At 43.1% G+C, this 26,402-nt stretch overlaps 1 protein-coding gene across 1 annotated transcript; it reads right to left on the reverse strand.

The window, feature by feature from the left end:
* Positions 1-1,040: 1,040 nt before the first annotated feature.
* LOC121288342 (putative protein MSS51 homolog, mitochondrial) lies at positions 1,041-26,023 on the reverse strand. The gene is made up of 6 exons (XM_041206896.1): positions 25,851-26,023; positions 20,922-21,077; positions 19,419-19,543; positions 16,047-16,610; positions 3,701-3,794; positions 1,041-1,269 (listed from the first exon to the last, which is right to left on the reverse strand). Exons 1-6 carry the CDS (start codon positions 26,021-26,023, stop codon positions 1,041-1,043), a joined length of 1,341 nt encoding a protein of 446 aa, XP_041062830.1.
* Between the last annotated feature and the right edge of the window lie 379 nt (positions 26,024-26,402).

Raw genomic sequence — 26,402 nt, forward strand, 5'->3', positions numbered from 1 at the left:
CACATTACTAGATCTTATTCATTCTCGAAGGCAATTTGGTTGTCCAAACAGCATATTTTTGATCTTAGCTTGGTTATTAAGCCCAGAAATAGGAAATGGCATCACCCCAAAGTGTGCCCAAGCAGAAAGCAATGTTTTCTTGCTTTTGTGAGGGACATCTGGAGAAGAACTGATTCAACATTGAATTTTATGCATAATCACTGCAATGTAATGAGCACAGCATGCTCCCCCACATTACACCAGCCTTGACTCATAGGTCTGCAATTGGTACACCAATCAGGGGTGTTTGAAGTAATGCAGGGTTTTAACAGAGTAAATAAGGAGAAACTGTTTCCTGTGGCAGAAGGGTCAATAACCAGGACCACAGAATTAAGGTAATTGACAAAAGGACCAGGGACAACATAAGGAAACATTTTTTTCCAATACAGCAAGTTGTTATGATTTGGAATGCACTGCCTGAATGAGCAGTGGGCACAAACTCACTAATAACTTTCAAGGGAGAATTGGACAAATATTTGAAGGAAAAATAATGCATGGCTATAAGGAAAGAGCAGGGAAAGTGGGATGAATTGGATACCTCTTTCGAAGGGCCGAATGTTGCGTTTTTCTTCTCCATGTGTTTGCTGAACAGATAATCATTGAGGCACCAACCATACGTAATGGATTGGCTAACACAAGAATGCATGGGTTCATTTATTAAAGATTTGAGAAGTTGCTAGCAGTATTACACAGCTGGAGAGCTAGTACGCATGTTTGAGTTAGCAGCTTCCTCAGAACCAACCATGACTAAGACTGAGTCACATGATACATTGCATAATTTCCCGTCTAGTTATATAAACAGAAAACCACACCCAGTTAAAGGTATACCACAACACCAACAAAGCACAATGGGCTGAATGGCCCCCTATAATTCTGTGATTCCTGAAATAAAATGGCAGCTGTTGGTTTCTTGTACAATGTGGATTAGTTTCAAAGAAAACCAGGTTATTTTTCCTAGCTACAGAATTTCAGTGTTATAGATGTGCCAATTGTCACTCCGATTATGTTCGAAGGAAGGTCTCTTGTCCCAGGTCCTCCATGTACATTCCACCCATGGACTCCATGGCTCCCAGGAACATCAGATAGCTGGAGTTGCTGTGGATCAGCTGCTTGTTGGGGTCGGACTGCACCTGTTCTAGTTTCAGGGAGGCGAAAGGATTTGTTCCATAGCCAATGATTTTGGTTTCGAGCTCCTGAAGGATCTCAAGGGAATACTTCAATTCCTGTTCACTGCAAATACAAAATAGCTTAATTCAGAAACAAAATGGAAACAAATGACATTCAGGATAGTGGTGGCAAGCAAGTGATATTCTCCCTTTAGGGAAGGAAATCTGCCACCCTTACCTGGCCTGGCCTACATGTGACTCCAGACCCACAGCAATGTGGTTGACTCTTAAATACCCTCTGAAATGGCTTAGTAAGCCACTCAGTTCTTCAGGGCAATTAGGGATGGGCAATAAATGCTGGCCCAGCCAGCGATGCTCACATCCCATGAATAAATTTTTTTAAAAAATTCCTCAAACTGAGCAGCCAGCGTAATCTTCTCATAGGACCAGGGATCAGGTGCAGATAAATCTCTGACAAAATGATTAAGGCAACCAACATATATGCACCACTCAGGATCAGTGAGTACTCAACAACAGCAATAAAAAAATGCATTTATATAGCGCCTTGAGCATTTCCCAAGGCGCTCCCTGAAGGAGTGGTTATCAAACAAAATATGGCATCGAGCCACCTAAGAAGATATATGGGCAGATGATTAAAAGCTTGGTCAAACAAGCAGGTTTGTATGGAGTGTCTTAAAGTAGGAGAAAGAGGTGGAGAGATAGAAACATTTAGGAATGGAATTCCAGAGCTGATTGTGGAGCAATTAAAACCAAGCATGCATAGAAGGGCTGAATTGGAAGAACACGGGTATCTCGGAGGCTTGTAGGGCTGGAGGAGATTACAGAAATAACCACCTTTTTCTGCCCCAATCCAATTGCATTGGCACATTGTGAAGAAAAGGAACATATTTTGGATCCACCTCATGATGGGGGAGGGTGGAATCTGCAAATATGGCAGATCTAGTGACCAAGGTGAGGAACACAGCTGACATGAAACCAATGGAGGAAGACACTTCAATTCGAACAAAGAAGGGTCTTCTCACAAATGATAGAACTCATCTGATGTTGAGAAATATGTCATTTGCAAGTTGTTGTCCACATTGGAGACTTGCAAAGCCTGTATTTTTTGAGACTGTCCCTAACTGAAACAGAAACCAGGCCCATGTTTCTGGGAGGAGTTTGTTAATTGGATTTCCTGGCTATGACATCTGACTTCTGAGAAATCAGTCTCTGGTAGGTTGCTAGGGAAACAGAAGCTAATTGGCAAGAATAAACAGGGCAAGGAGACTGAATTTCAGTCTGTAATCAGAACAACACAGGGGCAATTGGTGTTCAGATTTTAGCCAGTGGTCAAAACCAGATCGAGGCTCTGAAAAGCTGTGTGAGCAGTCAAGACACATTGAGCAGCTGGATGAGTTTTGCAGAGCTGACAATACCATGTACCAGGGTATTATTGAGTAGTCAGATTATTGAGTGACTCTATGAAAGCTATGCCATCAGGGCTATTGTGAACTGAGTGAAGGATGTTCCACAGAGGTGCACTTTGTTGGTGACAATCGTCTCCATGGAACTCAGATGGAGTAAAGTGGTTGTTATAGGCTACTTCATGAACAGATCATGTGTGACGAAGAGTAGTCAAACTCTACCAGAAGAAGATGGAATTGTGAAAGACTTTGAGACTGCACATGGTGCCCCATACTGCTGCCTATGAAATCTGTGAGACTTATTTCTGCTGTATCAGTATTTAAAGTGTAATATATGGTTCCAATGGAATAGAATTTGCCTGTTCATGTTTACTTTATTTGGTTTTAGTTTGTTTGTTATAGTAAAAGCTTTTAAAAGTGAAATCCTGGTTTTTCCATTGGGGTCGTTTGGGAAGTTTAGTTCTTTCACATTACTGGTCTCCACAAGGATTGGAATATGATGAAAAGGGGGAACAGGAGCCTATGTGGAAAATCTATTCTTAAAAAACAATTAAATACATATTAGAATAACAGAGAAGCAGGGTTGGATGACAACAGAGGAAGCAGGGATTGGTTTAGGGGGCGTTGATGTTTCTGCACTGAGGAAGCTGGAGGCAACTGAAAAGTGTGTCTAAACATCTGTGCTCAGATGGTAACTCTATGCTATGCCATAAATAGCTATTTTCCCCACAATGAATGGGAACGATTGAAAGATCCAATTTTACAAACCCATATCACCAACCCTTACAATTGTCCTTCACAGCGCTGAAGTAATTCCCATCGGTGGAAAGGCCGAGAACCAGAGGGCACAGATTTAAAGTGATTGGCAAAAGAATCAAAAGTGACACGAGCGGCTACAATCTGGAATGCACTGTCTGAAAGGGTGGTGGGGCCAGATTCGAGCATGGCTTTCAAGTGGTAATTTGATAAGCATCGGAAGGGAAAACACATGCAGGAGAAAGGATGAGGGAGCAGGACCAGCTAAGTTGCTCTCACAGAGAGGTGGCAGGGACATGGTGGACTGAACTGCCTCCTTTGGTGTTGTCAGCATTCTGTTATTCTACAAGGAAAACTACAATCTGGAGAACTTACCTGTACATTGTAAAGAAAGATGGGATCTTGTAGTCCCTCAACAGTAGAAGTGTTGGCAGCCAACCCTCAATCAGGCCCTGTGAAGCATGGAATCCTGGGTATGGAGAGAGCAGGCTCAGAGTTATACACAGAGATCACCACCCAGCAACACATTCAGCCCGGCTCCTAAAAATGTTGAACCATGTGTATTACTAAATGCAAGGAAGGGAATCCTTTCTCGGTTTGCTTTGGTGGTGTCTCCCATGCAATACTGTATATCAAAATCAGTCAAAGATTGTGGCTTCCTTTCTTAATAAAGGCAGCCTTCTCCCTCCCCCCTTAGCATGGTTATTCTACAATCTCCTCCACCCAGTCTACAATAGGAATTTCTTCACACATTCTTAGACATTTTTGCAGTATTCCCTCTTCTTTTTTTACACTGTATGCCCAAGCATACTTTTATCAGGGCAGGTGCAATAATGCCAATTTTCAGAGGAAGCAATATTAAACAAAAGCATAGGGGACTATAGTTCCCTGGTACATTCACCATGGCAATGCTTCAGCTAACCAGGGTCAACCTGCCAACCAATCAGCACCCTTTCCTCATGCAATAATAATTGTTTCTCTCTTTGAAATTTGGTATTCTTGTGTCTGTCCTGGTGAGTGCAAGATGAAAAGCTTCAACATGCTGTCTCTTTTTTCAGCAATACTCAAATTCTGTGCTACCAAGTGACTATTAGCATATTTTTATTTCACTCAATGAGATCAGAGCATGGACTTACTTTCCTCTTGAGGAGCCTTTTCTAATGTATTTCCTTACCATCCACATCATCACTCACCCCCATCCCTCTTTCTGAGGCCACCACCATGAGATGCAAGATTCAGACAACTTTCCCTCTCCGCCCAAGAGGTTTTATATTTACCTACTGCCGCCTTTCCTCGAAGAATTTCTTCTCTCAGAGAGTCGTTAATCTTTGGGCTTCTGTACCTCAGAGAGGAGTGGAGGCTGGGTATTTGGCTGGGTATTGAAGCTACTCAAGGGAGTCAGGGGTTATGGGGGATAGGCAGGAAAGTGGAGTTGAGACCACAATCAGGTCAGCCATGCCCTTAGTGAGTGGTGGAGCAGGCTTGAGGGGCCAAATGGCCTACTCCTGCTCCTATTTCTAATGTAACAATAGCAACTTGCACTTACAGAGCACCTTTAATAGTGTAAAACATCCCAAGGTGTTTTGCGGGAGCGTCATCAGACAAACCTTGATACCTGAGTCACATGAAGAAATATTAGGGCAGTGAGCAAACACTTGGTCAAAGGGGCAGATTTTAAAGAAAGAAAAGAAAAATTCACATTTATACAGTGCCTTTCATTATCCCAGGATATCTGAAATGCCTTACAGCCAGTGAACCACTTTTGAAGTCTAGCCACAATTGTAATGAAGGAAATGCAGCAACCAATTTGTACACAGCAAACTCCCAGAAACAGCAATGGGATAATGGCCGGATAATCTGTTTTATGATCTTGAGCACGCGATAAATATTGGCTCGGTTCCCCTGCTCTTCTTTAAAATAGTGCCATGGGCTCTTTTACATCCACCTGAGAGGGCAGGCAGGGCCTCATTTAAAGTCACATCTGAAAGATAGCACTTCTCACTGTGCAGCACTCTCTCAGCAAAGCACTGGAGTGCCTGCAGGAGCAACTTAAAGGAGGAGAGAGATGTAGCCAGCTGGAGACGTTGAAGAAGAGAATTTCAGAGTTAACGGCCTTGGCAGTTGAAGGCACAACTGCCAAAGATGTGATAAAGGAAATCGTGGATGCCCTATAGCCCAGAATGGAGGAATGCAGAGATCTTGAAGGGTTGTTGGAGGTGCCAGCTTTTGAATGAGACATTAAACCAAGTCCCTGTCTGCTCTCTCAGGTGGATGTAAAAGATCTCATAGCACTATATTGAAAAAGAGCAGGGGAGTTATCCTTAGTGTCTTGACCAATATTGGAGAGTTGTAGGGCTGGAGCAGCTTACAGAGATAGAGAGGGGAATGTTGGATTTGAACACAAGGATTTGAATTACAAGTGGGTAATTTCTTGGTCTCTACTTGATGCCCGTCTCTAATGGCATGGATGGGATTTGGACCTGCCTAGATCAAAAATATCTTAATAGATTCAAGGCATAAGTGTACTGATATACCAACTGTTAAACTAACATGAAAGAGATATTGAAATGGGTGTGGGATTTTGGGACCCCTGACTGAATGTTAAGCAGTAGGTTCACTCCACATTCCCCCACATTATGAATCACCAAAGAAAGCAGTGACATCATGGACAGAAGTTCCCCTTGGAAGGGTCACAGCATTTACACAGCACCTAGTGGCTGGATGTACAATACCTGGAGCCAAGGAGGAAGGCACAAGGCAAAATGCAAACGGAAGCTTCACACTCAAAAAGATCAAAATTAAAAATAACTACTGCAAAAGTGAAAGGGATTAGCCACAATCAACAGGAGGAGTTGGTGTTCAGTTTTTATTCTCTCATTGGATGTCTTCCCTTATAAATGTATGGTCATCACCATTCCTACTACTGGCCAGATTCCTTGTAAATACAGAAGTTATAATAAAACATTACATAAACAGTGGCACAGTCAGTGTACAGGAGTGTCAGGTGATGCTATAATGCTACCAATTTTAATTTTAGAGCAAACGAAATCCTGTAAGAATGCCACATGATAGTGACTCTCTCCTTCTCCTTGCTTATTTATAGAGGTTTCGTATCAGTATTAAATCTTGTTTTATTGGTGGCTGTCAGACACAGCTCTCTCGGCACATCAATCCCTGGAATCTCTCTCCCTTATGCCATGTGCTCCTTTGGAATTGTTTTTTAGGGTCCTGCTTGAACTGTAGACCTAACACTTCAGTCGCTGAGTGCTGAACTTGCTTAGTGTCATGTGGCACTGGAAGAACCGATTTACCGTCTTGACTGTGGAGCTTGGAGGACCAGAGTGACACTCCCAACCTCACAGTAAAAGAGTCTAGGTCACTTCCTACCTCTCCCGAGTGCCACCAGCCACTCTCAAACTCACTTCCGACAAGGTTCCCGATTACTCCCAACCTGGCTACTGATCAGTCCCCCGCCCAGATGATCAATCACCCCCAACCTGCTTATCAATTGCCACTGACCCAGTTACCAATCATCTCCCATTAGTCATCCATCACTCCTGACCTGGTTACCGATCACACCACCATGGCCCCCCAGGTATCTAACTCCTGGGGCAAGATGGAACCTCCAATTCTCCTGGAGAAAAACAACTGGAGAAAAATTATTGAGGCATCAAAATAAGAATCTTTTCATTTTCTGTAAAACTTTTTTTTATTTGTTGTAAAAGTATTGAACGTGATGAAAAAGGCTGTTTGGTTGACAGTCAAGAATCATCCAATCAAGTAAAGAAGAGTTTGGCTGTTTTCCAATTGGTGCAGTTAGGCGATGCCTCATAAGGATGGCCCAATAGTGGGAGCCTAGGGGCGGTGCAGTTAAGTCTGGATATGCAAATTTCAAGGCCGTTAAATGAGATCCTTGGCTGCCTGATAAAGGGGAACATAGGAGATCTCACAGCACTACTCAAAGAAGAGGTCAACTTTTCCAGGTGACCTGCCCAAGGTTCACTCCACAAACACCACCACCAAAAGAGTTTAACAGGTCAACCATTCACTTATTGCTGGGATCTTGTTGTATAAATTCGCTTCCATAGTTGTCTGCTGACAACAGTGACTGTTTTTTGGAACTTCCTGCAGACATATACGATGTGGCGAAAATGTAATAACTTGATTTCTTGCACAGTCATAAGATCATAGAAATTTACAGAGTGGAATGAAGCAATTCAGCCTGTGTGTTCATGTTTACTGACAAGGAGCCACCCAGAGGATTTCCGCCTCTACCACACTTTCAAGCAATAAGTTCCAGATCCCCACCACCCTCTGAGTGAAAGAATTTCCTCAATAACCCTCTAAACCTCCAACCTCTTGCCCTAAGTCTGTGCTCCCTGTTTATGGACCCCTCAACCATTGGGAATTAGGGTCTTCCTTTCCACTCTATCTAGACCCCTCATAATTGTATATATTTCAGTTAGGTCTCCTCTTTGCTGCACAGTCCACAGCTGATACTTTGTCCAGTGTTTCAAAAACAGTTCCTTTGCTATTTAAAGAACTCAGCCTCACCAACAGGATAACAGGCTGCCCAAGAACTTCATGTCAGGATACTTGAGTCTACCAAATGGCTTCAGTGCAGCACTGAGGGAATGCAGCACAGTCAGAGGTGCCGTGCTTCAGATCTGACATTAAACCAAGGCTCAATCTGCCTCATCAGGTGGATATGGAACCTTGGAGCATTTTACTATGTTAACGGAGTTATATAAATATAAGTTATTAATATAAAAGATCCAAGAGCACTATTTTGAAGAACAGCAATCCTGGAACATCACTAAAAAACTGGTCATTAATACATTGTTGCTTGTGGGACTTTTCTGTACACAAATTGACTGTGTGTTTTCTACATTTCTACACTTCAAAAACATTTAATTTGCTGTTAGGTACTTTGGGATTGTGAAGTCATGAAAGGCGGTATATAAATGTAAGCTTTTCTTTCTGTTTTTCCATCCAAGAGGGCAGGTTGGGTTTCCATTTAATGTCGGATCCAAAAGGCAGCACCTCTAACAGTGCAGCACACCAGCAGTACTGTGCTGAAGTGTCAGTCTGGATTATGTGCCCACAAATAAATGTGAAAATAACCAGTTAAACTGTTAGAACAATGTTGGTGATGGACTAGCCGTGAAGAACCTCCCTGCTCTTCTTCAAACTGCTCATTCACCTGAGAGACCAAATTGTTTCACAAAAGACAGAACTTCCAACAGTGCTGCACTCCCTCAGGACTGCAATGCAGCGTCAGCCTAGATTTTCTGCCCAAATCTCTGGAGCAGAACTTGAACCCACAATCTTCTGACTTAGAGATGATGCTGCTACCAAAGAGCCACAGCTGATGCTAGTGCTAACTATGGTACCATTTCCAATTGATGATTCATGACTTGGAGAAGGATTGTCCACACTGAGGCAAAATAATGAGACTATTATTACAGGCCATAAGGACTGGCTAGCTTCTATCTTGTTGATGAAGTGTGAGTTGTGGTGGAGCCTCAATCCACAGTCATAGGCCTTGCACATTCCAAACACAAAACTCAAGGGGATGGGTAAACAACACATCGAAGTGACACTCTAGCTGCCCTCTCAGCTAGAAGTATAATATTCCACTGCATTAATTCAAAGAAGAGCAGGGGAGTTATCCCCGGTAACCTGGCCAATACTTAACCCTCAACCAACATCAGGAAAAACAGATTATCTGGTCACTATCACATTGTGGTTTGTGGGAGCTTGCTATGCGTAAATTGGCTGCCATGTTTCTTATAACAGTGACTACACTTTAAAGGTACTTCATTGGCAAGAATGCACTTTGGGACATTGTGAAGTCATAAAAAGTGCATATAATATGCAAATCATTCTTTTTTTCATCTACATGAAGAGAGACTGGATAGGTGAGGGTTGGTTTCCTGAAAGCAGAGAAGCTGAGGGGGGACCTGATAGAGGTATACAAAATTATGAGGGGCATAGATAGCGTAGATAGGAATGAAGTTTTCCCCTTAGCGGAGGTGTCAATAACCAGGGGGCATGGATTTAAGGTAAGGGGCAGGAGGTTTAGAGGGGATTTGACAAAATATTTTTTCACCCAGAGGGTGGTTGGAATCTGGAACACACCGCCTGAGGGGGGGGGGGGGGGAAGAGACAGGAACCCTCACAACATTTAAGAAGTATTTAGATGAGCACTTGAAATGCCTTAGCACACAGGGCTACAGGCCAAGTGCTGGAAAATGGAGTGAGAATAGATAGGTGCTTGATGGCCAGCATGGACATGATGGGCCGAATGGCCTGTTTCTGTGCTGTATAAATCTATAATGTCCAACAAGAGAGTTATTTTGTTTCTTGGAAGACTATTAAATGCTATATTTGAGTTGAAAGCTTGGCCTGTTAGACTATGATGATTCAGTGCCACAGATGGTCAGTAGACATCACAAGATTGCTTTGATAATTACAGAAGAATGCATTACTCTATGTTGCAAATTTCCCCAGCACTGTACAGTGATGACATGTCCATCATGCCAAAGGTACTGATCTCTCTTGTCCTTTTCAGCACATTTCCAAACAGTTAAGGTCAGTGAGAATATTACAAGGTCAATAAAATCAAAGACTGGAGATATCCAGTTATCAGTTTGTCATAAGTATGAAGATAAAACAAATCGGCCAAACACTACCCAGAAAAACGATGTGGAATATTTCCAAGGAAACCAGCAGAGAATGACAATGGGTCATCAGGCATTTTAGAGGTTGGCTGATTTAGCACTTGTAGAACAATGTTGACTGACTTTAATTTTGAAATGATCTATTTCTTAGAAATAAATAATGGAGTTTACAGAAGAGCAAAAGGTTAATGAGAGCATATTACAGCTCCCGCTCTGAGCGGAGTCCAAAGCTGGACACAGGTCAAAGAGAACATTTCGGTACATTCTGTGAGAGGATATTCTCACCATCAACCAACGTTCCATCATCCTACATTCTCCTCAAAAGTGGTATTCCTCAAAAACATGAAAAGGTTACAAAAGTCCTGCTTCTTCCACCTCTTCTGATTAATGTTTATTTACTTGGACCTGAAGAACTTAGTTTAAGACAATGCAAAATGTAATCAGGAATGAGGTGAATTGTGGGGAACATTCAGTTGAACAGTTAGAGACAGAAACACGTAGGCATAAAACAGGGTCCCTTTTTAAATTTGCAGACCTGACCTGAAGCCTGAGCAAGAGTGGGGGAAACAGTGGCCATTTCCACATCAGGCCTGACCTGCCGGGAGGTGGTTTATGAAGAGAACTAGGCAGGTAAGTTTTAAAATGTAAAAAATGTTAGGTTCCTTGTGAGCCCTGAGGAACTGGACCTCTTGTCCGGGATTAACCACATCCTGTCGCCCCTCTCACTCTCATTGCCTCCATGAGCTCCCGCTCAATCTACAAGCATGAACTGGTCCTGTGGGTCCCTGGTTATGGCCACTCACCCTCCTGCCCACCCAGCTGGGTAATGAACCTAGGGCTCGGGCAGAACTCTGACAAAAGTTAGAAGAAAGGGACCCAGTCATTAAGATCAGTCTGGCCTCCATGTTCTCAGACTCCCAGTCCCCTGGAATCACTGAACTACCCCCCCATCACCCCACAAACCACTGCAAAAGGCCCCACCTTTATAATTGGGGCAATTATCCCAGTGAACGGAGCCATTCTCCCTTAATTCCGGTATATGTCAATCCTTGGGAATCTAGGAACAGGCGAAGGAAAACTCTTTGTCACGTCCCCGCCTGTGGGCTAAAATTTGGCTCTAAATCATAACCATAAGTCTGGCGGTGTCCAAATCCTCACCTCTAATTCCACGCTACCTCTAAACATACCTCCCCCAGCTCTAAGTACAATGCCCTAGGCCCCGAGCAACTGCCCACTACAGATATTGCAGCTTTGTTTAGTGATGGAGCCAGGGGTGACAATCCCGTGTCAACCAACCTTCAACAACCCGTCTGTTCTGTGACGGCTGAGGGTAGCTCTTAGCCCCGATCGCTACTTGCTCAACATTTCCAGCTCTTTTGTGTGTTTGACTGCACAATCCCTATTCAGTTCCTTCATGCTGTTCCCTTGTCTTTTGAGAGATGCTCACTTCCCGGTACAGATCTAAATGCCTGCTCATGGCGAAGATGTAAATTTAAAGACCTTTTTAACCATTTGTAAGGCCTTGCAATGTTAACAGTTGAAGTGATTTAATATCACCGAAACAAGTGAGCCGAAGGGGTTAGACTGATGTCAACACAATTGGAGCTGCCTCGTCAATTCTGTAGATAGATTACGTTTGTAAAGCCTTGGGAATGTGCTACATAATTCAGACCTTCAGTAAATTACGGCCTGTCAGCTTGATGTCCTCACTCCACTTTGGCTGTGGACTTAAATGACATCTCATATATATCCATGAGCTTCTGCATCTGTTGCAGCCATTCACAAATCAGCAGCAGAAATGCAAGCTTATTTATTTGGCGAACATAACACCTTAAGGGGGCACAGGTGGGAGGGCGTTGCCCACGGGTTAATACAGCTCGTGATGCACTATAGATCCATTCAGATTAGGAAGGTGCTGGGTTTGTAATCTGGATGAGATTGGGGCTTGCTAGGGTAGACGCTGAGAGATTGTTTCCGATCGCTGGAGAGTCTAAAACATGGAGGCACAGTCTCAGGATAAAGGGCGGGTCATTTGGGACTGAGATGCAGAGAAATTACTTCGCTCAAAGGGTTGTGAATCTTTGGAGTTCTCTACCCCAGAGTGTTGGGGATGCCCCATCAGTGAATATATTTAAGGTTGGGATGGACAGATATTCGGTCTCTTGGGGAATTAACGGTTATGGGGAGCGGGCAGGAAAATGGAGTTGAAGCCCAAGGTCAGCCATGATAGTGTTGCATGGGGGAGAAGGCACAACAGGCCACATGGCCTACTCCTGCTCCTATGTCTTGTGTTCTTGTGGATTGAGGTAAACTGCGTTTACATGGGTTTTCTGCCACGTTGCTCTCACTGACTGCTGACTCATGGGTCAGGGAGCCAGTGGCAAAGCCACGGTAAAATTGATGGATTTGCCAAGACCACCTGACTGCAAATCAGCCTGCTCACATTCAGCGCTCTCACATAAAGAAGGTCCATCAGGGGACAGTAAGCTCACAGACCCATTTCTTTCTTTTAGTTAATCAGGAGACTTGACACACATGCAAGAAACCAGGCTGTGCCCTTAAGAACCTTCCCAATCAAACCTCTGAGAAATGGAGAGTAAAGGAAAAAAACTTACGATGCCTTTCTGACCTCAGGACATTCCAAAGCGATTTACAGCCAATGAAAGTTTTGATGAGCAGTTACTGTTGCAATGTGGAAAGCGTGACAGCCTACTTGTGCATAGCATGGCCCCATAAACAGCAACATGATACTGGCCAGATAATCTGCTCTTTTTTAGTGATGCTGGATCAGGAATAAGTATTGATAAGGAAATCAGGAAAGTAATACATGCTTCTTTTTGGAGGAATTTCTGAAGAAGCCAATGGTTGGAAGTTCCCTTGGAGACGCTCCCACTCAAAACTTCACCGGCAGTTCGGAGTAAACCCCATTCACACGCGTAAAACTATGGCATCAGAGCAGAAGCAGCTGTGACAATATTCTTGGTCAATATTTCAGTGATAGTCATTTAAAAATCCACGCAGGAAATAGAAACTGGCCAAGTAAATTTAACAAAAGCTGCCGGATATGATGGGCATTTTGATTCTCTATTCCCTGTTTGCATATTTTATTAAACACTCACAGGGACTCAATGCAGGAATCATTCAGCAGTTCTTTGAGGTGTTATAGTGATGTTTCATATTGATAGACAAAAATAGAAAGTTTTGGAAATGCCATTATGAACAGAGCAGGTTTAAAATTTTAATTATGACGGTTCATCAGAACTCACAAGGTTAGGCTTTGACAAAATATCAATCTATTCTTTTGTCAGATACTAACTGACCTGCTATGCACCGCCAGTATTTCAGTTTTTAATCCTAGATTTTCATCACTGATGGTTTTCCTTTTTATTCATTTGCCCAGACTGGTCTATGTGTAACTTCTAAAAGGTTACGAGACACTAGCTGTCATCTTGGCTAAGTAAGCGAGCATACTTAATGACATGAATGATTTTTTGCATTGCTCTCAGACCCCAGTAACCAGATAGCTGCAGTGTCTCAGTTCTCAGGATTAGATCATGTTTCTGTCAAGAATTCTTTCATGGTAAGCTTCGTAGCCCAATGAGGAATGGAAGGGTTTACTGCTGCATAACACAATGTTCTTGATAAGTTCATGCTGCAGTGTCTTACTTATCTATTTCAAGCACTAAATCTTGCTTGCTAAACTGGGGCAATTTGTACTCAACTTGGGCAACTTCTGAACTCATCTGTGCTGTGAATTGGATTTAGATGGTCCAAGGTTCTTTCACAAGAATACGACTTTTAGCCTGCCAATCAGAACTGGCATGAAGTCAGGTGTCAGAGCTGAAACAGCAATATTTACCTCACTGCACCATCCAATTCCCTACGCCCACTCTTTCTGATCCTCCCACCAATTGGAACAGTTTCTCTCTATCTTCTCATTTTGAGAACGGTTCCAGGGATGAGGAACTTCAGTTACATGGTTAAACTGGAGAGGTTAGGACTGTTTTCTTTGGGGAAGAGGAGGTTGAGAGGAGATTTGGTAGAGGTGTACAAAATCATGAAGCGTCTGAACAGAGTAGATAGGGAAAAACTATTTCCATTGCTGGAAGAGTCGAGGACCAGAGGGCACAGATTTAAGGTGTTTGGCAAAAGAAGCAATGGAGACAGGGGGAGAAACTTTTTCGTGCAGCGAATAGTTAGGATCTGGAATGTGCTGCTTGAGAGTATAGTGGAGGCAGGTTTAATTCAAAAGGGAATTGGATTATGATCTGAAAAGGAAGAATATGCAGGGCTACAGAGAAAAATCAGAGGAGTGGCACTAGGTGAATTGCTCCTTCAGAGAGCCAGCACAGAAATGATGGCCTGAATGGCCTTCTTCCGTGCTGTAACCATTCTATGATCCTCATGCCATGCAGCACCTTCATGCTCTCATGTCTCTGACAATGCTTAACACTATTGTCAGCCAAGTTTCAGTCTTGCCTCTGAGTCAGAAGGTCACAGCCCGTGGTACAAAACTGAGGTTGACTTTCCAGTGCTGTACTGAGGGAGTGCTACATTGTCAGAGGTGCCATCTTTTGGATGAGACATTAAACCAAGGCCCCATCTACCTAATGTAGATGTAAAAGATTGCAGATCACTGTTGTGCAGAAGAGGAGGGAGTTTCATCTTCAGCATCTTGGCAATTTGTCACTCTGTGCTGTACACAAATTGGCTGCCATGTACCCTACAATTCAAAAATATTTAATTGGCTGTAAAACACTTTGTGACATTCTCAGATAAAAACAGAAAAGCTCAGCAGGTCTGGTAGCATCTGTGACGAGAGAAACAGAGTTAACGTTTCGAGTCTGATATGGCTTCTTCAAAGCTGCCAGACCTGCTGAGTTTTTCCAGCATTTTCTGTTTTCATTTCGGATCTCCAGCATCCACAGTATTTTACTTTTACTGAAAAAAGGTGCATTTTGTCAACGCTCTTCATCTTGCACTCACCAGGACAATTCACAATACCAATGTAAGGGAAAACAACAAATGTATACTGTTATTCTTGAATTATGTTGCCAACAAATTCAAGATTGTCAGTCGGGATCGCAGTGAGGTGCACTTGCATTGTACTGGAAACTAAATATATTAATACACGGGGCCCTGTTCTTTGCCGACAGAAAGAACATGAACACACATTGCGCCTGCTTCAGCTAAACAAATTAAGTTACAGCCATTCATTGGTTCATCCCTCAGGGCAATGCCTTGACCAATCAGAGTCAAGCTCCCTGGTTTAAATTTCAAACAATGATTGGCAGTTAACAGTCAGCCACCCTCAACTGGTGCATTCTCCACAGCACTGCACCTACCAATTAGAGTCCGCCTGCCAACCAATCAGCATCCTCTTCTAATACAGAAGAAATTTTTTGTTTTCCCTTACACTGGTGTTCTTGCAAATTGGCCTGATCAGTGCAAGATGAAACGCTTCCACAAAATGTCCCTTTTTTCAACAAGACTCAAGTTCTGTACTACCAAATGACTATTTATTTTACTTATATTTGGGGGCATACTGAGGTTGTGCAAGGTGCTATAGAAATGCAGGTTCTTTCTTTGTAAGCAATCACTGGGAGATGTAGGATAACATGCTGCTAGGATGAATTATTTTAAAAACACTGGGACCAAAATGCCTCAGAGATTCTTTCAGGCTCCCATAGTTGCAGTGGGAATCCTGGGGAAACTATGTAGATGGCTGTTTGCTGGTCCACCTATGGGATTTTTCACTCATCCCCAGCCAAAGTTATGCTTGGAGGTGAGTGTGGAATATCAGGGGCCTCGTTTGTGGTATCTGAAAAAAAAAAATTGACAAATCTGTTCTTGTTTGGGGAGGCTGGACTGCACCTCATTACTTTTAGTAAATGTACTTTACACGTAGGGATGTGTTAGTGCATGTTACAAGAATTGTGTTTTTGCAAACAAATGAAGAAAGGAAAGTTAGCAAAAGATTTTTTGGGCGGACATTATTCCTTTACTGGCGTTTCTAGTTGGAAGAAGCTTCAGCTCACCTGGATGAAATCCTACTACCAAACTCGGCCGAGCAGCTTGCCCTGACTCCACCATTGTCTCCCAATACATGTGGTACAGTCCCTTCCAGCCACTCAGATACACCCGCCTCCTGCCGGCGTAAGACTGCAAGGGGGGTCGGAGAGTCGGCCCTGCCACCACCTCAGGCCCAATCATGACAACCTCGATCCCTTCGTTGCCTGGAAACATATGGGCAAGCTCATCATAGTCTGTAAGTCTGGCATTAAGGGTCTCAGTGTGAGAGGCACCAATGACATGAATGGTGATGGGCTTTTCCAACGGGTCAATGCCGAAACTGTGCAGGGCTAATCCGATGGTAACTGGCCTTGCCTGAAAGTCAGTGGTCACCCGTCTGATGGATTCCAAAAGCTCCTCATCTTCAGGCTGTGGTTTCCCCGCATTTTCCCACAATATCTTCATGTACTTACAGTTCAGAATCGTGTTTAGTTTGGTGTCGAGGTCCTCTTGCATCAAGAACCAAACATCCCAACCTTTCACCTCAGACACAGCTTTCGTCCAGTTTCCACCCGGAAAAGGAATGTCACCTGGACCATAAATTACATGGAATAAAATTTACTTGTGTGGCTTAAAAATGAAAGACCTCCCAACAAACAAAAGGTTCCAGCAAAAACTGATAAAAGAAGCTGGGCCATTTCCAATGAACAAACAGTTCCGATTTTAAATGAGTGTTACTGATTGTGGTCACTTTTTCAAAAGTTAAATGATTTACTCTCCCACGCCCTCACACCAATTTCCTCCCAATGGGGTGGACAATCAACTTGATCCTAAGCCTCTGTTACTCTTGTTATGCCCAGTAAAGGCATGTCATTTTCATAACTTTAAAAATGGACTGTGCTCATGTGGAAGCTTCTAGAACTGCCTTTACCTATTTAAAAAGGGACACTGATGAATTGTCAAGATGGCTGCCAAGGGGGTCAGCTGACCTTTGCAACTTCAGCACAGACTATCAACCTTCCATAAAGTTCTGAATTGAATCTTAAAGGGTGGGGGTCTCCCCCTTGAATGGACATACCTAAACAGCACTCCTTTGTGGAATTTACACCTGCCACTGTTGAAGCTTACCTCAAAGCACAAAGTCAATGCACTCCTCTAAATCTCCAGGTTTGCAATGCAACAAAGAAAAGCTGACAAAACCAGTTGTCTACAAGTGTGAAAGACCACAGTTTACTTTATATTGGTAAACATGTGACAAAAACTTGTTCACTGATACTGAAGACCACCATCTACCTTTTATTGTATATCAATGGTTGTTGGTCATGTGATTGAAACTGGTTCCCTGATTTTGAAATTCTTTTGTCCCAGAACTCAGAAGAGACCTGGGGCAGTCTGCAGAATTACAAGACAACACAACAGCTGCAAAGAATGCTTGATGCTTAAAAGTCTTTTAAAAGCCCCTCCTGGCCTGACTCAGAATTGAGTTCACCTGTAAAGAAATTGGACCTCCTGATACAACAGCCATGAATGCCTGACAGCATGACCTGCTGAACAGTGTTATCTTAGGAGGAACCTTGCAGTTATTCCAGATATCCAATCCCATCTATCTGGACTTATCCCAAATACAATTCCAGAGTGGAAAAGCTTTCTTCTTCACTGGAATCTCAAACTGTTAATTATCCCTTTGGTTTAATATTTGTAGAAGTACATTACCTCCTTTAATTGCATCCTTTCGTTTGTGTGTGGTGTGTGACTGATGTAGTGTTTGGATTTCTCGGGGTGAATATACGAATAAATAATCCTTTTTGTTTAAACCCACAAAAGTCTGCTGCTGGTACCTTTTAAATTGACCATATACAAACGGGGGGTTTAGAAACACACACTTCTATCTTTTCAACATTAAACCCACACTGATGACAGACAGAATGGAAGAGAACTGGGGCTTCAATTTAACTCCCATCCCCTGTCTGTAACACCCTTAAACTAGCTGACTCACCCTCTGATCTTCCCTTTCTAGGAAATTATTTTAATTTTGCTATGACCTTTCCTGACTGTCTGGCTGCAACTCAATTTTAACAGCTGGAATTCTTCGCACAGCAAGTTCCTGGATCCAGATTGTCCTCTGGAATTGTATAAACTGGGGAGCTGATATACTTCCAACAGAAGAAGGCAGCAAATGCTTCAGATGATGATTTATTGGCTTCCCCCACTCTCGTCTACTGTTCCAGGGATTCCTCATCAGCAGAGGCAAGGACTCACGCCACTTGTTTCTACTGATCATGGAATTTTATTTGTCATTTGGGCTGGGTGCTGCTACTTTAGCTCTCCTCCCCAGCCCTCTTTCCCCACTTGACCCTGACCACTTCCACTGCCGGTCTCCAGAAGCCATTGACTTTTCCCGGCGTCTGGTTTCATGGGCTTGAGCCCGCACCAGTTCCTTGTCCATGTGGTCGTTTCCTTTGTGTGGTGCCTAGCTATGGCCAGTTTATCTAATGAGAAGAGAATCCTAACCCAGGCTCCTGAGCCTGATTGTAGCACCTTAGCACCACTCCATTTACTATCTGCTATAAACCTCCTTAAGTTGCACATCATTCCCTGGATGACTAGGTGATTGCAGGCAACCAGTTCATGCTCTCTACTAATATCATTTACAAACTGTTGCTAAGAGGTACAGGAATAGGCTGGGCTGACTTGCTTACCTCCCTCCCCTCGATTCCTATGGGCAATAACCATTTCACTGTGTCCCTCAATAGAACATTCGAGACTCGATGGGCAAAATGTGTTGTATTGACTCTATCACTGGTAAGTCAATAAAAGGGGACATCATAGGTGTTGATATAGAACCTCTCGCCTCGTGGCATTATATGTTGGAGCACTGGTGTCTTGTCTTGCTGTACCAATTAGTCTTTATTCGCAAAGTACCATTCAAAATGTTCCAAAAAATAGAAACCTGATACTTTACACCATTATCTTAGAATCATACAGCATAGGAGGCCATTCAACCCATCATTCTGTGCTAGCTCTTTATTAGCTATCCAACTAGTGCTACTCCTTGCTGCTTCCCCCCAATAGCCCAGCAGTTTTTTTAACTTTCTTTTTCAATTATCCAATTTCCCTTTTGAAAATTACCATTGAACCTGCTTCCACTACAGTTCCAGGCAGTTGTTATTTCAGGTTAAAACATCTCACTGCTTCAAAAAAAATAATCTCCCTATCTTCCATCTGGCTCTTTTGCCAATGTTCTAGGCATTTTGAAGCCAAGTGACCAGAACGTTCCATCTCCTTAACATTCAAACGCTGGCAGAAGTTAAACTGTCGTTCCCAGCCTGATTTATGCGTGGAAAGGAATTAGGGCTTGCGTCAAAAATTCAAACCATGCTGAACAGACTTGTCAATACCTGTGAACACCAGCCACTCAACCAGCCTGTCAACCGTGGCCCATTTTAATTTCTTGCATAACTTCTTGTGCACTGGCCAGCTCGCTCGTTGACATTCGGTTCCGCAGTAATAGACATTCTGGCACCTGCAATTCCAAATGGTCATCGGAGTTATTTGCAACCTTTCACCGGCTTTGCTCAATTAACAGTTTTCTAGGTTTTGCAACAAACTAGCCCCTGCTGCCTTTGTGCTAAATCATACACATAGTGGTATTACTGGACTAGGAACCCAGCAATCTGGTCTAGAATTCCTAAGGCATGAGTTCAAATCCCACCATGGCAGCTGGGGGAATTTAAACTCAATTAATAAATCTGATAGCTGTTTGGTAGTGCAGAACTTGAGCATCGCTGAAAAAAGAAACATGACCAAGCTTTTTGCCCTGCACTCATCAGGACATTCACAAGGATATCAAATGTAAAGGGAACAACAATTTATAGCTCATGAGAACAGAGTGCTGATTGGTTGGCAAGTGGACTCTGATTGGTAGAGGCGCTGCCGTGGAGAATGCACCAGTTAGCTGATGATTTACACTTAACTGCCAAGCTTTGTTTAAACTCAAACCAGGCAGGTTGACACTGATTGGTCAAGGCATTGCCCTTGGGAATGCACCAGAGCATGCCTGTCGCCTACGTTGTTCAGTTGAAATAGGTACAATATGTGTACATTGTGTGTACAATGTGTGTGCAGACAATAAGAATATGTACACACATTGTGCCTGTTTCAACTGAACAAATTGGATGGTAGTCATTTTCTGGTTCATGCCCCAGGGCAATGCCTTGACCTAACAAAGCTGACATAAAATTCTAGTCTCTTTAATAATAATCATGAAACTACCAGATTGTCATATAAATCCATCTGATATCCTCAGGGAAGGAAATCTGCTGTCCTTACCTGGTCTGGCCTACATATGACCCCAGACCCATAGCAATATGATTGACTCTTAACTGCCCCCTGAAATGGAGTGGCAAGCCGCTCGGTTCAAGGGCAATTAGGAATGGTCGACAAATACTGGCCTTGCCGGCGACACCCACATGCCATGAAAGTTAAAAAAAGTAGTTTCATTTTAAATATCTTGCTATGATTCACACATTACCATTTGTGGAGAGAGAAAAGCAGCATGAGTTGGCCAATGTAATATTACTTCAATGGGACTGATTTCCCCAGCCCATTTGGAAGTTTATTTCTTTTCTGTTCCTGTGGATCTCTCTATGAGGTTTTCCATTCTCAAGTTGATGAATAAATATTTTTGCTTAGGCTTCCAGCTGCTTTAAATTGGCCACTAGGTGATTCCACTTTCAAGAGCAGTGTCTCACTCCTGGTTAGCATCTTCCTAATTACTCATGGCAGAGATTGGAAAGGCACTGGTCACAGAAAGGGAGGGAATCCACAAGTTACCAATTAGTCGATATGCTGACCTGAGTCACTCAACAGGATTCATCCTTCCCTCAATTGCTGTCACTTACCTCTTGCAGCGTCGAAGAGCTCTGGGATCTGGCAGAGCTTCCGGAAGCTTCTTGCACTCTGCGCAGAATTTAAAGGTGTCCTCCATCTTCTGAAACATCTCCTGGTAAGTGCGGATTCCAAAACCTGATGCATGTTTCCTTCCCTCCAAAGCTGCTCTGTACCAACAGAATTTCAAAGGAAAAGTAGAGCTTTATGAATAGAAACCTCCCACCATCCATATCGCAACAGCAACCCAAAAATCAGCTCAAAGCCAATTATTAGCTTAAGGTTTCCCACAAAGCAATTTTCAGATACAGTGCACTTTAATTGGCTGGGGAGTGGACAATAATGCTGCCATTTTCTACAGAGTTTCAGCTGCCAACTGACCAGAGGAGCAAAACAGATACCAATACATGTGTCGCACGATCACCAAGATTAAATTACAATCTACATCAGCACTTGTTGGATAAGCGCTGCCAGGCAACCTCCATTTTTATTTATTCTTTCATGGGGATGTGGGCATCACTGGCAAGGCCAGCATTTGTCATCCATTCCCAATTGCCCTTGAACTGAGTGGCTTGCTCAGCCATTTCAGAGACCAGTAAGGGTTCTTAGGAAATAGAGAGAATGTAAGTAAGCTATATTGATATTTGTGGGTGTTAAGAATGAGTTTTAGCTTTAAAGTTTAAGTTTGATTTATATTCTGTATCTGTGTGTTAAGAAAGATCAAATGGAATTTTAGTTTCACTTTAGAAAGGTGCTTGCATTTCTAATGAAGAGTTTTATGGTCCCTAAAGAGAAAGTAAACATAAAAGGGTAGAAAGATTGGACTGTTGCGTAGCAACAGGGACCTAGAGAGGCAGGTCACTTCCACAGACACACACATAGAAGAGAAACAGCAGGTTTTTTTTAGAAGCTGTTTGAGTTCAGTTGGTTTGAAAGCAGCTGTGAAGCAGAAGCTGCCCAAAAGGGGACCAATAGTCAGTCTCAAGCGAAGGAAAACCCCAAAAATCCAGGGGAGTGGAATAAGAGAAAGTCCAAAAATGACCTTCCAGTCAAAGGAAGGACAGGAACCTGGAAAAGGTCCTCTTAAGTGAAATTAAGAGTGAGGAGCAGAGAGAAAGCCTCCAAGCTTCAGATTTAAAGAGACAAAAGCTGCAGAAAGCAGATTTAAAGTGAGAACAGTTTGCAAGAGGCAACAAAGTCCAAAGAGACAACTGAAGGTCTGTAACTCTTTGATATGGGCATGTGAAGCTGTAGTGTACTGTTAACTCTGAGCTGGTGAGAGAGAGTGTATGGAAGACAGCGTGAATGCATGTGGTGACCCAATGAAGAGGAACATCAGGAGGAGAGTTTGAAACCCTGGAGGTGAACCATTACGGAAGACATCTGAGAGAAAACGTTGGTTTGGGAGAAGATTCTAAGGCAAGGTCTTGGAGAGTGGAGATTGGAAACCCTTGGGTGAAGGACAGAATTCAGTGAGACTGGTTGACTCATAAGCGTCAGGGGTGGAGGGTGGGGGGGAGAGCTGAGGAGAGATCCATAGCTTCTGTTTGAGGTAGCATCTGTCACTTGGTTTCAGATTGTGGTGTGTCTGACCACAGGGTGCCATAGGTTTGCATGGGCTGTGTACTTATTGTGTATATTAGTGTATAAGCTTTTGTAACTTGTGTTATCCTTACAAATCTGTATACGTACAAGTATAATTGTGGGTGAAGGAATATTGTTAAATGGTTTATCTTTTCATGTTGAATAAATGTTTCATTCTTTTGTTAAATGTTTTGTTAAAGACCCTTGGGCCTTTGTTCAGTGGCTACTCTCTACATATCTAAACAAACAAATAAAAGTTAGGATCTATCAAGCTGGGTTCCACTTTGGGATCAGGCTTGTCCAGGGGTAACCTCAGCTGGGATCACATCAGTGTCAACCACGTTGTTGTGGGTCTGGAGTCACATGTAGGCTAGACCAAGTAAGGAAAGCAGATTTCCTTCCCTAGAGTGACATTAGTGGACCAGATGAGGTTTTACGACAATCAATCATAGTTTCATGGTTTTCCTTAGTGAGACAGCTTTCAATTCCAGAATATATTAATTGAAGTTAAATTTCACCATCTGCCGTGGTGGGATTTGAACCCGTGTCCCCAGAGTATCAGCCTGGGCCTCTGAATTGCTAGCCCAGCTCTCCTTCACATGGACTATGGGACCTTTTACACCCACCTGAGAGGGCAGCGCTGGCAAGGCCCAGAATCTTTTAGGCCCATCTCTAATTGCCCTTGAGAAGGTGGTGGTGAAAAGCCTTGAACCACTGCATTCATTCTCTGCGGTGTAGGTACACCCACAATTTTCTTAGGGAGGGAGTTCCAGGATTTTGACCCAGAGATAGATTGAAGGAAGGTGGTGATAGAATTCCAAGTCGGGGTGGCATGCGACTTACAGGTGACTTTAGGTGGTGGTGTTCCCGTGCACCGACTGCTCTTGTTCTACTAGATGGTCGAGGTTGCTGGTTTGGGAGGTACTGTTCAAACAGCCTTGGCGGGTTTTTGCAGTGCCTTTTGTAGAAGGCACACACTGAATCTGAAAGATGGCACTCTTATCAGCCTGCACGATATGCTTTAGTCTCTGGAGTGCAACTTGAACCCACAATCTCTGACTCAGAGGTTACTTCTACCACTATTTGTGCACCATGGCCATAGTCTTTAGTCACGTATGATGTCTCACCTCAGCTGCCTTGCCTGGTCAAGCAGCACTTTCTTCATTCTCAATAGGCTTATAACAATGCAAATGAGCAGCATCACAGGAAATTATAGAGCAAATGTACTCTTCGTTTAACGCCTCTACAATTTCCCCCGGCCACTGCACCCCCACCCCACCAACCATCGGGAGATTTATGCAAAAGAGAAAGACTGCAATGCTGGAAGGGTAAAAGTAAAACAGAAACATGCAGCAGATCAGGCAGCACCTGCGGAGAGGGAAACTGAGTTAAAAGACCCAAATTTAACTCTGTCAGTGAATGGGTTTGAGTTTGTTCATATCTTGCCTGAATGCTTCAGCTGGGAGAAGTTAGCAATTTAGCAGCATTTATTCAGCGCCCCGAGACTCACTGCTCCCACCGCTTTCTGCGATTTATGTCCACACCATGCACCGCCAGATGCAATCATAACCACTGCTCGTATTTTTTCGGACGCAGCTATTGGGTGATAATTCTGCTGTTGCCATTTACACCTCCTCTGGACCCATTACATTCCCATTACCAGCCCCTTTTGTCTTACATCATTATCCTTTTTGTCAATTAATCTCTTTTGTCTCCCACCTCATCACAGACCTTCTCTTGCTTTCATTGCCCCCTCACCTAGCACTTGCCCTGTCCAAAACCTGTTAAATGTCTAACTTTTTTCCAGTTCTGGTTATCAAATTGAAACATTAACTTTGTTTCCTCTCTCCACAGAAGATGCCTGACCTGCTGAGTATTTCCAGCATTGTCTGTTTTTAATCCAGGAGATTAATCATTCATTCCTAGACACTCCAGGACAATCCTAAAGGGTTCCTTCTCCTCTTTCAGGTACCATGCCCTCAGAAGGCATTGGCAACCAGAGCCTTCCATTGGATTGGTCCATGATTATGCTTGGCAAAGTATTGCAGTGGTTTGCTGTTGCCTTCTGCAGTATGGCTGACCAGGAAACTCTCCTGCTCTACCACCTGCCATCAGCCATTTGGAAGGATTTACAGGCTGATAATCAACCTCTTTGACCACATTACAAACACCCCTTCCATGGTAATCAAGTCCTGGAATGGAACTGGAACCCAGAGCTTCTGGCCCAGAGGTATTATCGCTACCTCTGCTCCACAAGGGGATTAGTGAGTATCAATGGACGGTTGTCTGAAGCCAGATAGCTGAATCATTATTTCAAAGTAAAGAATACATAAGTGAAGAAGAAGTGAGGAGTGGAATCAGTACTTCCCAGAAGAGAGGAGGCCTGAATAATAGGTTACCCCAGGTTATTCTCTCACCTCTCCCAGCAACGTGGTCCATGGGTAAAAGCAGGCCTTTCAAAACATCAACATGAAGATTGTCATGACAGTGGTGTTCAATGGTTTAATTGATCTGTTTTTCAATGTATTAGTTGGTTGACTGATTATGTTCACCATGCTTCATTGATTAGCTCTGAGAAGCTACAATCAGCCTTAAAGTAAACAGAAGCCTCCAGAGATAGATCTGAGAAGCCAGAGCTGTGAACATATGTGTAGATATCTTGTTTTTGCTGAGATATTTTAAAGCACTGTCATTCTTTATCACTGTATTCTCTAAAATTTCAAAGAATGAGAGGTGATCTCATTGAAACTTACAAAATTTTTATAGGGCGTGACAGGGTAGATATAGATAGAATGTTCCCCCTGGCTGGTGAGTCTAGAACCAGGGGACACAGTCTCAGAATAAGGGACAGGTCATTTAAGACTGAAATGAGGAGGAATTTCTTCACTCAGAGGGTGGTGAATCTTTGGAATTCTCTACCCCAGAGGGCTGTGGATGCTCTATCATTGAGCATGTTCAAGACAGAAATAGATAGATTTCTGGGTACCAATGTCATCAAGGAATATGGAGATATCGTGGGAAAGTGGGGCTGAGGTAGATGATCAGCCATGGTCTAATTGAATGGGGCAACAGGCTTAATGGGCAGAGTGGCCTTCTCCCGCTCCTATTTCCTCCTATGTTCCTATAACAAACCAGTGAATACGCAATGGTGACTGAAGCTCCACAGGGGAGGGGACGCCATTAAGGCTCGGAATTGGAATTATATGGAGAAAATCCAAAGCGTATCTGAAAAAAATATCCATTGTGAGAAAAAGAACAGCCTAAGGGACAGTTCATTCGTATGTGAAAAGAAACCCACAAGAAAAATCAGCAAACTTTTATTTTACACAATGTGGAAGTTAATGGAAGGAGTATTTCACCTGTAATCATCGTAGCTTTGCATATTTAACTTGGAAAGGATAACTTTGGAAAGTCCTGGGACATTGTAATCCATAGCAACAAACCCAAGTGCATCCGTATAGACGTCAGCAGCACTTGGGGCTTCAGCCTTCTTCCTCATGGAAGGTTTTTTAATGATTTTAGGTCGTGACATGGTGCTCTTCTCTCCTTAGTAAGCCTGGGAAAAATACAGGTTAAAATATTAGAGTTAAAGATATTTCATTGATCAAGCTGTTGGTGACCTGTCCTAATATCTCCTTAGGTTTCTTGGTATCAAACTTTGTTTGACATCATTCCTCTGAAGTGCCCTGTGATGTTTCACAACGTTAAAGACGCTGCATAAATATTGTTGTGAAAATGTCACGTTATTTTCTGTCTTCCCGACTCAGCTCCTACTGCACATCAGCAAATGAAAAACGTCCCCAGTTTCACACAACATTGGCATTTTCACTCAGAAAGACAGCACTTCTGACAATGCAATGCTCCCTCGGTGCTGCACTGGAGTGTCAGCTTTGATATTTGTGCTCAAGCTT

The sequence above is a fragment of the Carcharodon carcharias genome, chromosome 15 (genome assembly GCF_017639515.1).
Source record: "Carcharodon carcharias isolate sCarCar2 chromosome 15, sCarCar2.pri, whole genome shotgun sequence".
Taxonomy (NCBI): domain Eukaryota; kingdom Metazoa; phylum Chordata; class Chondrichthyes; order Lamniformes; family Lamnidae; genus Carcharodon; species Carcharodon carcharias.